A 13,811-nucleotide genomic window follows, 5' to 3' on the forward strand; every position below is an offset into this window, starting at 1 on the left:
AACTCACCCTTTAAATCAAAGTGCTGGAACACAGGAGAAATCTAGATTGAACGGTATTTGGTCAATCAAGAAGAACATCTCTGCCAGAACTGACCGATACGTGCTTCAGATTTCCAGCCAGCACATCCATCTGGCTTCTATTTACTGATGTGCATTACATATAATATGTGGAATGCACTCTGTGATGTCCTGTGTTTCAAGCTTAAAATTATACACTGTTCAAAAACACTTTTTTGTCATAAAAAGAGCCTTTCAATTCCAAGCCACAGCTTCCCAACACGCCTTAGCAACGACAGCACACACTCACTGGTTATGGAGCTAATCTCAGTCTCTGGAGACCCCTCTCCTTACTGTGTGAAGCGAGGGCTTGCTGTCTATTTGACTCCTGAAACATAGAAACATAGGAAGTAGGTGCAGGAGTAGGCCATTCGGCCCTTCGAGCCTGCACCGCCATTCAATATGATCATGGCTGATCATCCAGAATCAGTACCCTGTTCCTGTTTCCCCCCCCCCCCCCCCATATCCCTTGATTCTGTTAACCCTAAGACCTGTATCTAACTCTCTCTTGAATACATTTGAAGGGTGATAACGTCAACTTAATCAAAGGTCTTGGGTTCAGATCCTTCAATACAATCACAAATCCTGATACAGCATTAGTTTCTTCCCATTCCCCACCTGCCCTTCTCCTTCAGAAGATTATCTGATGAATTACTCTTTTGCTGTTGGTGGGGTTTTGCTGTGTATACGTCAGCAGCAGTATTTAATCAATGCACTTTTAAAATGACCACTTGTGTTTCTGACGAGACAGACTAACAGAGCAAGCTGAGTTTCTATTTCCATGTACGCAGGCACCCACTGGCACTTATGCAACCATAGCCCTCTCACATACACGTACACAGATGCGTGCAGGCACAACCCGTACATGTGCGTACACACACATCGTACGTACGTATGTATATACGTATATATGTATGTGCGTACGTACACAGACGTCACACTGCTCTGGCCAAGTTCACACTTCACTCTTGCCATCGGGGAGAAGGTATCGGAGCCTGAAAACTGTAACGTGCAGGAGCATCTTCTTCCCGACAACCATCAGGATATTAAACACTCCAAATAGGCTCTGAACTATATAGGCTTGGGGACATTCTTTTTGACTTAGCACTATTATTATTTGTCTGCTTGTAATTTATGTATATTGTATGTGCACACACCCATACAGATGTCCACACATGCACAAGCATGTACACATGACACCTGTACACACGCGTGCGGGCACATGCATTACCCACATATGCAGATACACAAACCACAGCCACACCATCAGCGGAAAACCAGGCACTATACAACTCACTCACAAACACCCACAGAGCCATGTGAGAGGGATCAAGGCACTAGTTCAGAGCCACCAGTACATGGTCAGGTCAAGTGAACCACCATGCACGGTGAGTGGGCCCCATTGTATGTGCTGCGTCCGAACCCATTGAGCCTCTAACCTACAGCAGGCAATAGGCCTCCTCCACAAGATGCAGCTGAACCTCTGTTTAGTTTAGTTTAGAAATACAGAACGAAAACAGGCCTTTCGCCCCACCGAGTCCACGCCGACCAGCGATCGCCACACGTTAACACTAACACAATGGGGTGATTTACATTTTTACCAAGCCAATTAAGCTGCAAACCTGTATGCCTTTGGAGAGTGGGAGGAAACCGGAGCACCTGTGGAAAACCCACACAAGTCATGGGGAGAACGTAGAAACTCCGTCCAGACAAGCACCCGAGTCAGGGTCGAACCGGGATCTCTGCCGCTGTAAGGCTACTCTACTGCTGTGCGTCCCGTGCCGGCCGCCTCTGGATGAGCTCAGTGCCATCAGTGACTTTCTTGGCTCCTCGAGTCCTGTACCAGGGCAGTGACTCCCTGGGCTACCACATATTATGGCCAGGGTGAGACCATTCAGCAACGCGAAACGTTCAATTCCATCCAGCCGCCTCGCACGCCACCACCCTCCATCACCCTCCACCCTCCCAAGCCAGGCAGCTCCGTAAATCACATCACCTTGAGCGGGAAGGCCTTGCGGACTCGGGAGGGGGTGATGGTGGCGAAGGGGCGGCCCGTGACACAGCTCACCACCACGGGCATCTGGCTCCTGCATGTGTTGTTGCTGCCCACCGTCGACAAACCCAGGCCGCAGTTGGAGAGGTGGACTTCGTTGCCTGTGCAGTTGATGGAGTAGGGCCAGTAGACGTGCCTCTTCCTGCTTGCGAACGTCCTGCACAAAGGGAGCAATGAAAAACCAGTCACCTCCAACAATTCTATTCTGGAGATACAGCAGTAAAACAGACCCTTCGGCCCGCTGAGTCCACGCCGACCATCGATCGCCCGTTCACATTACAGGTGCTCCTCAACGTACAATGAGGTTACGTTCTGAGAAACCCATCGCAAACCGAAAATATCATACTCGTCAGTCTGCAGAAGGGTCTCGACCCGAAACGTCACCCATTGCTTCTCTCCTAGATGCTGCCTGACCTGCTGAGTTACTCCAGCATTTTGTGATACCTTCGATTTGTACCAGCATCTGCAGTTATTTTCCTACATATCATACGTCGAAATGCATTTAATACACCAGGTCACGTTGCCGGAAGCGGGCTACGGGGTCGCTGCCGTTGCCCAGCGTTTGCACCATAAGATTGGGTTTGCACAGCACAGGAGGCCATTCAGCCTATCCTATCTACACTGGCTTCTCTGAAAGAACAATTCAATTGGACTGCTTCTGCACTGGTCCCACTCTTTCTCTGTAACCCTGATGAGTTCAGTATCCAAAGGTTAATATGCCAAATATGTGGGCCATACCGTTAAATTTAAAACTAAACTTTTTTTGCGGCACCATCGGGAACTATTATTTTCACACTAACAGCAATGGAATGTGGAATTCCCTTTTCCAAACAGTTGTGGCGCTGAGAGTCAATGTAATCAAGATGGAGATAGACTCATTTTTGTCTGGTGTTTGCATCAAAGGAACCGGAGCATAGTTGGGTAAATTGTGTTCACTGTGTCTGAATATGTTTGAGGGGCTGCTCCGATATTATATTCACATCAGTCACTGTTTCATGTCACATATCCCAATCAACAGGATAAAGACAATGCATTTATATTGTCCTCACTTACGCAAGAGGCAACTTACGTAAACTCGCACTCACGTAAACAATTCTGTGCCCAGTCCCTCGTGCAATCAAGGCAGTTTGCAATCTCCACAACACTAAAGTTTGCATGGGAAACAAGGCGGAAATGGCGGCCGTGCTTACCCAGAAGGCCATGGGCAGCAGAAAGTGCCCCATCAGCGAGAGGGAACACAAGCCAGCATTGGTAGCCAAGGAGTTATATCTGGCAGGGGATGGGGATGGTGATTCCGACTTATGTAAAATCTGACTTATGTAAGGGTCCGTGGAACATAACCCTTATGCAAGGCAGGTAGTTCCTGTACTCACAAGTTATAGAAGTAGAATTAGGCCATTCGGCCCATCGAGTCGACTCCGCCATTCAAGAAGATTTAGTCCTCACCTCCTTACTAAAAGAGCACCCTTTAATTCTGAGGCTATGACCTCTGGTCCTAGACTCCCCCACCAGTGGAAACATCCTTTCCACATCAACTCTATCTATGCCTTTCATTATACTGAGAGTTTCTCTAAGTCACTCCCATCTCCTCCCCATAGACCATTATTACATCCTGCATTCTCATTAGGGTGGCCGCGGAGGCACAGCGGTCCAGTTGCTGCCTTACAGCGCCGGAGAAGCAGGTTCGATCCCGACTAGGGGTTCTGTCTGTACGGAGTCTGTACGTTTATTTATTTATTTATTTTTGTTTTAAAATTTTATTTTATTTATTTATTTATTTTTAGAGATACAGCGCGGAAACAGGCCCTTCGGCCCATCGTGTCCGCGCCGGCCAGCGATCCCCGCACATTAACACTATCCTACACACACCAGGGACAATTTTATACATTTTACCCAGTCAATTAACCTACATACCTGTACGTCTTTGGAGTGTGGGAGGAAACCGAAGATCTCGGAGAAAACCTATGCAGGTCACGGGGAGCACGTACAAACTCCGTAAAGACGGCGCCCGTAGTCAGGATCGAACCTGTGACCGCGTGGGTTTTCTCCGAGATCTTCGGTTTCCTCCCACATTGCAAAGACGTACAGGTAAATTATCCCTAGTGCGTGTAGGATATTGATAATGCGCGGGATCGATGGTCGGTGCGGACTCAGTGGGCCGAAGGGCCTGTTTCCGCGCTCTATCTCTAAACTAAACTAAACATAAGGTCTCTCATTCCTACTGTTACGCAAGCTGCCTTACATTCCCACAGGAGGGTACCTGAGAAGGGGGGGGGGGGGGGGGAGGGGAGACGTGGACACCTATTCTCCTGTGATATGCTCATCCGTATCACCCTGAAACCTCCATTGAGCCCAAACTCTCTCCTCAATGCAGTTCAGTTTATTTTTATTGTCACCTGTAAACTCTGGCGTTGTAGCGCTTCTCCGCTGGGAAGCCGAACATGCCACAGGTCACCCTGGCGTTCTGCTCAGTCCAGTCTGTGCTGCAGATGTGATTCCATTTCCCGTTCTGCTTCACCTCCACATAGCCCTCGGTCACAGGCAGGCTCCTCCTAGATGGGCCAAAGACCCCCCTAATGCGAATATCTTCCACACGCTGCTGCCCTTCCTAGACTCAAGAAAAAAATAGATTGTTATTCGACAGCACGTGGCATTCATTTCTCAACTTGTAAAGCTTGCTTTAACTCATAGGATAGATAGTAAGCGAGCGGACATTAAAAATGGAGACCATTGGACCCATCCTTTTCTTACACAATGGTGATGCTTTCTTCAATCACTTATCCACTTAGAGTCACAGAGTCAAAGAGTGATACAGTGTGGAAACAGGCCCTTTGGCCCAACTTGCCCACACCAGGCAACTTGTCCCAGCTGCACTAGTCCTACCCGCCTGTACTTGGTCCATATTCCTCCAAACTTGTCCTGTCCATGTACCTGTCTAACTGTTTTTTAAATACTTCTCCCTTGAATGTCCCCTTCCATTGTCCAACCAGAGGGATTCAATTCCCAACCATTGCTGTAATACACGCAAAAAGAATTCCACTCTGCAGCTTGCATATGTGACAAAAAAAGCACTATTGACAATACTTTGTTTTCATTTGCCATGCGTTTTGAGACTCTGTGCAAGGGGCTAACAGAGTGTTAATCTAAAGAAGGCATTCCAGCTTTACTGCCATCAGAATTAAATGAAAACAAATGTGCATCTGAAAGTTGGAGGACTGATGAGTGAGTGGCCTGCTGGAGAGATGGTCTCTTAGAGAAGCTGAGCACAAGGGAACGAAATGTACTCGATCGCAGTATTGTCTCATTCCCACATTTGGGAGCTAAGAGCAAAAAAACATATGTTGAACATTGGAACATTGGACTTCATCTCTGCTGTTTCATTCACCGCAGCAAGTAAACAATGATGGAATGTGTATCTCCATTGTTGCAGTGCTGTAAGGGTGCACCGCGCTGCAGGATATGCTGACATTTGGATGAAGTGTTAATATTGGGTGTTAAAGATTTTGCAGAGCAGCAAAGGAGCTATTATCACCTTCCGTTCCGTGGTCAATACTTAACGCTCCACCAATGTCTGCATACTTTTGTTATCATGCTTATGCAAGTTTGCCGTGCATAAGTTGACTGTTGTGTTTCCTGCATCATTGCAGTGGCGACACCTCAAACTCATTTATTTAGCCAAAAGGAACACTTTGAGAAGTGCTGAGGCTGTTTACCCGCAAGACCCTTGTCTCAGATAGCAGAAGAATAAACTTCCTGAAAAGTCAGACCGCAACTGATGGCAGCTTCTTCACAGCTTTCTGCAAAGGTGCATCAGTAATGTCTGCTGTTCAGAGTGCAGCAGAATCAATAACATCATTAAAACTTCACATGTTGCAAACATTATTATATTTCATGGAGAATGCTCCTAAATTGAATCACAGAATCATGCTTGGTTCCCAGGATTATCCAGTTGAAAACTCGATTGTTTGCTGGAGTCAAGCAACTGAAAGGTACAATGTGCTGGAGTAACTTAGCAGATCTCTGGAAAACATGGATAGGTGATGCTTCCTGACCTGAAATGTCACCTATCCATGTTCTCCAGAGATGCTGCCTGACCCACGTTTATTGTAAAACAGCATTTGTAGTTCCTTGTTGCTTCAAAATTACTTCTGGGTCATTTCATATTAGTGGAGGTTTACCAGGTTGCAAATGCACCATTAATTGTTGCTTCAGGACACATGGTATAATGTCATGGCAGTGACGACCTTTGGCAATTTCGTTAGTCAGAGGGTGGTGAATCTGTGGAATTCTTTGCCACAGAAGGCAGTAGAGGTAGTTAGTGTATATTTTTAAAGCAGAGATAGATAGATTCTTGATTAGTACAGGTGTCAGAGGTTCTGGGGAGAAGGCAGGAGAATTGGGTTAGGAGGGAGAGATAGATCAGCCATTATTGAATGGCAGAGTAGACTTGATGGGCCGAATGACCTAATTCTACTCCTATTCCTTACGACCACATGGTGTCCCAGCCATCCCACCTATCCTTAGTCCTGAATATTTACAGTATTATCTGCATCTGGATCTTTGCACCCAATCCCCCACCCACTGCTATTCACACAGAGAGTGTTGGGGGTTATAGAACGAGGTGCCAGAGGGAGTGGCTACAATCACAATGTTTAAAAGACAATTGAACAGGTACATGGGTAGGAAAGGTTTAGAGAAATATGGGCCGAATGCAGGCAAATGGGACTAGCTCAGGTAGGCACCTTAGTTGGCATGGGCAAGTTGGGCCAAAGGACCTATCTGTGTCCTTGCTGTTTAACTACAACTCTTGGAAGTAGTGTAATCAAATGTTTAACCTTTACTCTATATTTAGCCTCCTCATAAGTTTAGAGATGCAGCAGGGAAACATGCCCTTTGACCCACCGAGTCCACGCCACCGACGATCACCCATACACTAATTCTATCCTAGACACTGGGGGTAATTTACAAAAGCCAACTAACCTACAAACCTGCACATCTTCGGAATGTAGAACAAAACGGGAGCACCCGGAAAAAATTGGAGACCTTTGAACTATCTTTATTCAGACTTTACCGGACTTCAATGGCACACTTTAAATGTTGTCCCCTTCATACTATATCTGGGCAACCTTGCTGTGGACGTCTTGTTTGTATTCATATCTAGTCTTTTCTTGACTAGACAGCACGTAAACAAAAGCTTTCCATTGTACCTCGGTACATGTGACAATAAGAAACTCAACTAAGAATTCTTCAGCATTGCGATTAAGTTGTGTCAAAAGACATCACAGATTGGATGTGGCAGAGACAGGAAGACTCTCGACTTCAGGTTTCAAGGTCAGTTTATTGTCACGTGTACCAATTAAGGTACAGTGAAATTTGAGTTACCATACAGCCATACTGAGTGAAAAACAACAAGATACAACCACATAAAAGTTAACATAAACATCCATCACAATGGATTCCACATTCCTCACTGTGATGGAAGGCAATAAAGTTCAAGCTTTGAACTATCCAAAGACGTACAGGTATGTAGGTTAATTGGCTGGGTAAAATGTAAAAATTGTCCCTAGTGTGTGTAGGATAGTGTTAATGTGTGGGGATCGCTGGGCGGCACGGACTCAGTGGGCCGAAGGGCCTGTCTCCGCGCTGTATCTCTAAATCTAAAAAAAAAAGCTCTTCCTCTTTGTTCTCCCACAGCCGGGGCAGTCAAACCATCCGCAGTCGGAGCGATCAAAGCCCCCACAGCCGACGATCGAAGTCCCTGTCGGGGCGGTTGAAACTCTCTCCGCGGCATGGAGCTCCCGAGACAGCCGATTCTTTGTGAAGAGACCGCGAGCTTCACAATGTTACAGTCCTCATTTGAAAGATGTACTGACGTCACAAGAAAAATAAGTTGATATAAAATGTTATTTCTCCTGGGTCAGGCCTGGAGCTGGGGAACTAGTTCCATTGCGCTGATATTACATTCCATTTCGACCCAGTAAGAGCAGATTTGAACAGTTGGCAGAACATAAATGATGCTTAAAATGAAACAAATGTTCAAACAAACATTTCAAACAAACATTTGTTCCCATTTTGAATGCAAATGCAGTAGCTCGTAAAGTATTTATATGAGATAACATCAAATCCCGGCCTGACATCTGGTATCAAGCTGTTTGTTGGAAAGCGTTCTGTTTTTGGCAGTCCCAGGGTTCGATGCCACTGGCCCCTTTCACCACAGAAGTGAAGTTGGCACTGACTCGATGGGCCGAAGGTCCCGTTTCCGCGCCTAGACTCTAAAGTCTAAAACCTATTTTCCACGCCTGCCCGTTGACTATGCTCAACTCTGGACTACAAGAACTGCACTTGGCCGCCAAGGATGCTGTCATGGTGCTCGGAACATTACACAAACATGATTGATGATATTGAGCAGCTTCAGCAACAGCAAAGGGGATAATTGCAAAGCGGAAATTAAGGATGCGTGGGAGATTTCCGACAGAAAACACGGACAGAGTAGAATTTCTCCGAATGGGATCACGCACTGTGATCCCAGGTTTTGAGGAGCTGAAGTTTTTAATTTAAAGTTGCTTCTCCCTGTGGAATTAGAATCAGGATGGATTGTGGAACTGTGTCAAGATGTATGGACTGGCCAGGAAAAGCTAATCAGAAAGAACCAATCACTTCCAAAGGTGGCATGGTGGCGCAGTGGTAGAGTTGTTGCCTTACAGCGCCAGTGACCCGGGTTCAATCCTGACTACGGATGCTGTCTGTACGGAGTTTGTACGTTCTCCCCGTGACTGCGTGGGTTTTCTCCAGGAGCTCCGGTTTCCTCCCACAGTCCAAAGACGTACAGGTTTGTAGGTTAGTTGGCTTCGGTAAAAATAGTAACTTGTCCTTTGCGTGTAGGATAGTGCTGGTTAACAGGATTGCTGGTCGGCATGGACTCGGTGGGCCGAAGGGCCTGCTTTCCAAATTAAACAAAACCAAAGTAGTGCAGAGGAAGCACGTAGGTTTGTTTGCTCTGTATTCGGCAGAGTTCTGATCAAGCTCAGTGTGAAAGGGAAATGTCGGGCCTAGACAGATTTCTCTCAACAGCTACTGATCCTCAAGTACACACAATAACTAAGCACCGTCCTTCGCAGAGTGTGTAAGAACAGTAGCCTGACGACAGAATCAGCTGCTTCAAATGGGGGAAGTGGATGATTTATAGCAGCAGGGGAAGTCACCCAAGGACACAGACATCAGACGTTTGGACAAAGAAAGAAAAAGGAAGCAAGGAGAATTATTTTCTGCAGGCAGACGGAATGTTTTGCCTGGAAATGAAGGGGAAGCAGATTCCATAGGTATTCGCAAAAAGGAGCTGCATTCATATATAGGCGGCACACTGGCACAGCGAGTAGAGCCGCTGCCTCACAGCACAAGAGACCCCGGTTCAAACCTGACCTCGTATGCTGCCTGTGTGGAGTTTGCATGTTTTTCGTGACCACGTGGGGTGTTCTTGGGTTCTCCGGATTCCTCCCACATCCCAAAGACGTGCGGGTTTGAAGGTTAATGAGGCCGCTGTACGTTGACCCTAGTGTGTAGGGAATGGATGCGAAGGTGGGATAATATAGAATGTGTAGGGGAAATAGTTACACCATTAGAGACAAAGATCAGTGGATGGCCAGGAGAGGGGTCCAGTTAATAATTCTTTACAAGGGTCATCACAGGCTTGTGTTTGAATTGTCTTTCTACGATGCTGTTCCATTGAGTCTATGAAGAGCAGGGACTGGGATATATTGGATAGATGTTCAAAAGGTCATTTTCAGGCACGAAGATAAAAAAAATTATGCGATTTCCTTATGGGTTATTTGGAAACTGGATTTTTATTCAATATCTTTGCGAGTTATTTGGAACCAGGATAACAAAGGCCATTTGATTGACGATTGGGTGTTCCTTCTGAGTCATTTGGAGCAGCTCTTCTTCCAATTGGATTGGGAAAGTGGAGACTGCCATTTGGAACCATAGAATGGCAGGAATGTGGGGGTAGGGAGTGGAGACAACCATTCATGCAGAGCTCCTCTGAATCATTTAAGCACCTGGCTGCCAGAGCAACTAGACTCCAGTGGCCGAGTATGACCAAGAGTTTCCATTTGCTTACCTCTGCCGTCTCATTTTCCGCTTCAGTCAAAGCAGCAAGTTCTAGCCTCAATATCAATGCAGCCAAAGCAATGCACTTTAGTTCCAACAGCTCCCGTCATCTGGTGAAGTAGCCGAAATGGCTCAGAAGGTTAAAACGATGCAGAAGTGATGTTCAAGTGGTGGGAGCAGAATTAGGCCATTCGGTCCTTCGAGTCCAGTCTTTCATTCAATCATGGCTGATCTATCTTTCCCTCTCAACCCCATTCTCCTGCCTTCTCCCCATAACTTTTGACACCCGTACTAATCAAGAATCTATCTATCTCTGCCGTAAAAATATCCATTGACTTGGCCTCAACATCCTTCTGTGGCAATGAATTCTACAGATTCACCACCCTCTGACGAAAGAAATTCCTCCCCATCTCCTTCCTAAAGGAACGTCCTTTAAATCTGAGACTATGACCTCTGGGCACTGACTCTCCCACTAGTGGAAACATCCTCTCCACATCCACTCTATCCAGGCCCTTCACTATTTGTTGGACATTAGGTCACTCAGCTCCTCAGAGCTGTTCAGCCATTTGATTTGATCAGACCACACCTGTCATGCACTTCAACTTCACCTACTCACCTTTGGACAAGAAACATTTAACGCTGATCATTGATTGATTGACTGATGGGCTGAAAGGTATAGCATGGATACGAGCCCTTTGACCCTCCCAGTCCAGGCCAACCATCGATCACTCAATCACACTAGTTCTAAGTTATCCCAGTTTCTCAAACACTCCCCACACACTCTGGGCAATTTACAGAGCCAATTAGGTCAGAAGACGTAGGAATGGAATTAAGCCAATCGGCCTATAAAGTCTGCTCCACAATTCGATCCTGGCTGATCTATTTTTCCCTCTCAACCCCATTCTCCTGACTTCTCCCTGCAAATGTTGACACCTTTACTAATCAAGAACCTATCACTCTCCGCTTTAAAACTATCCAATGACTTGGCCTCCACTGCCATCCTAGGCGATGAATACTACAGATTCACGGGCGGCACGGTGGCGCAGCGGTAGAGTTGCTGCCTTACAGCGAATGCAGCGCCGGAGACTCAGGTTCGATCCTGACTACGGGCGCCGTTTGTACGGAGTTTGTACGTTCTCCCCATGACCCGCGTGGGTTTTCTCCGAGATCTTCGGTTTCCTCCCACACTCCAAAGACGTACAGGTATGTAGGTTAATTGACTGGGTAAATGTAAAAATTGTCCCTGGTGTGTGTAGGATAATGTTAATATGCGGGGATCGCTGGGCGGCGCGGACTCGGTGGCCTGTTTCCGCGCTGTATCTCTAAATCTAAAAAAAATCTTTAAAAAACAACACCCCCGGCTAAAGAAATTCCTCCTCATCTCCTTTCAAATGGTACGTCCTTTTATTCTGAGGCTGTGACGACTTTTAACCTACAAACCCGCACGTCTTTGGGATGTGGGAGGAAACCGGAGCACCCGGAGGAAACCCACGTGGTCACAGGGAGAATGTGACAGGACCCGAGGTCAGGATCGAAACTGGATGCCCGCCACTGTGAGGCCGCAGCTCTACCAGCTGCACCATCTTATCTAATGAAAACCTGTCTCAAAGTGAGACAAGTATATTGGAAGTTGAGGGTCAGCAATATTTCCAGTGTAAAGATTTGATCATTTGGACTTAAAGCACACCGGCGAAGCAACAGAATGGAATGAACGTCAAAGGTGACCCACCTGGCCAATGTGCCAGTGACCCTCCTTAGAATGCACTGCGTTGATCAGTATAGGCAAGTTGGGCCGAAGGGCCTGTTTCCAGGCTGCATGACTCTATGACACCACTCAATTACACCTGCGCAGATTTTCACTTATCCTTCAAGTGAAAATTAATTCTGAATTTGCTGCCACCACCCTTTCCAACAGCACATTCCAGGTCACTGCAGTTTAGTTTAGTTTTGTTTAGACAATAGACAATAGACAATAGACAATAGGTGCAGGAGGAGGCCATTCGGCCATTCGGCCCTTCGAGTTTACAGATAGTGTGGAAACAGGCCCTTCGGCCCACCAAGTCCATGTTGACCAATGAACACCCATACACCAGTTCTATCCTACAGACTAGGGACGATTTACCGAAGCCAATTAACCTATAAACCTGTACGTCTTTGGGATGTGGGAGGAATTGGGAGAACCCGGAGAAAACCCACGCGGTCACAGGGAGAACGTGCAAATTCCGTACAGAGAGCAGCCGTAGTCAGGATCGAACCGGGATCTCTTGCACTGTAAGGCAGCAACTTTACCACTGGGCCACCCTATTTTCCCTCCGATCACCTCTGCTTCTTTTTCCAGGTTAGATTGATGAAGAAGTGTTTCCTCTCTCAAGGAATATCGATTCAGTCGAGAAGATGTCCTTGTGAGCAAGTCGCCCCAAGGATGAATGGGGTGTTGTATTTCAGTGGAAGCCAGTAATCCCAAGCGATTGAAACAGTTTCAAAATACAAAAAACTTGTAAGCTTGTGGGAATTCCTGTCGGTCATGATTCATTCCTGTCGGTCAGTGTTTGTCAACTTCACATCTGTACTTTGCAGATGTACAAACACAGTAGTAGCTCGGTGAGTCATGCTTTCTCCTCAGAGTCAGAAGATTGCAAACCCTTAGCACAAATATCCAGGCTGACAATCCAGCAGACTACTGAGGAAATGCTATACTGTTAGAGATTTATAAAAAAAAGGACATAGCTGCTGCCTCACAACGCCAGAGACCCAGGTTCGATCCTGACTATGGGTGCTGTCTGTACGGAGTTTGCACCTTCCCCCTGTGGGGCGGTGTGTAGGATAGAACTGGTGTACAGGTGATCGCTGGTCAGCATGGACTTGGTGGGCCAAAGGGCTTGTTTCCGCGCTGAATCTCTAAACTAAACCAGACTAAGGTCGCGCAGCATCTCTGGAGAATGTGGGTAGGTGACGTTTTGGATCGAGACCCTTGTTCAGTCTAAAGACAGTCCTGTCCTGTGGCAGTGAGAGGTCCTAACTTAATCCAAGCCTTTGTAAGAAAATAACTGCAGATGCTGGTACGAATCGAAGGTATTTATTCACAAAATGCTGGAGTAACTCAGCAGGTCAGGCAGCATCTCAGGAGAGAAGGAATGGGTGACGTTTCGGGTCGAGACCCTTCGAGACCTGAAACGTCACCCATTCCTTCTCTCCTGAGATGCTGCCTGACCTGCCGAGTTACTCCAGCATTTTGTGTAATCCAAGTCTTTGGTATTTTGAGCTAAGCCAGGTGCAGTATAAACCAGCATCTGCAGTTCCTTTCGAAACATTTCTCTGCTCCATGGTGAAATCTCCACAAGGAATGCCTACTTTGAAGAAGTTCATTAGGGCAGCACTGTAGTCTCGAGGGTGGCACAGGGGCCCAGCTCTAGCGCCAGAGATCCGGGTTCGATCCTGACTACAGCTGCTGTCTGAATGCAATTTATACGTGGGTACAGGCTGGCCCTGCCAACCAGTGATTATCACTTACACTAACACTATCCTACACACTAGGGGAAAATCTACATTTTGTACCAAAGCCAATTAACCTACAAACCTGTACATCATTGGAATG

The 13,811-nt window shown here is 46.7% G+C and overlaps 1 protein-coding gene across 1 annotated transcript in view; it reads right to left on the reverse strand.

Moving 5' to 3' along the window:
* Window positions 1-13,811, reverse strand: part of LOC144610295 (lysyl oxidase homolog 2-like) — a 73,478-nt gene that overhangs the window by 32,211 nt on the left and 27,456 nt on the right. The window contains exons 4-5 of the mRNA XM_078428892.1: window positions 4,507-4,718; window positions 2,054-2,267 (exon numbers count right to left, since the gene is read on the reverse strand). Coding sequence (XP_078285018.1) covers window positions 2,054-2,267; window positions 4,507-4,718 — 426 coding nt within the window. The remainder of the gene's footprint in view (window positions 1-2,053; window positions 2,268-4,506; window positions 4,719-13,811) is intronic.

Source organism: Rhinoraja longicauda, chromosome 36 (genome assembly GCF_053455715.1).
Source record: "Rhinoraja longicauda isolate Sanriku21f chromosome 36, sRhiLon1.1, whole genome shotgun sequence".
Lineage (NCBI taxonomy): Eukaryota > Metazoa > Chordata > Chondrichthyes > Rajiformes > Arhynchobatidae > Rhinoraja > Rhinoraja longicauda.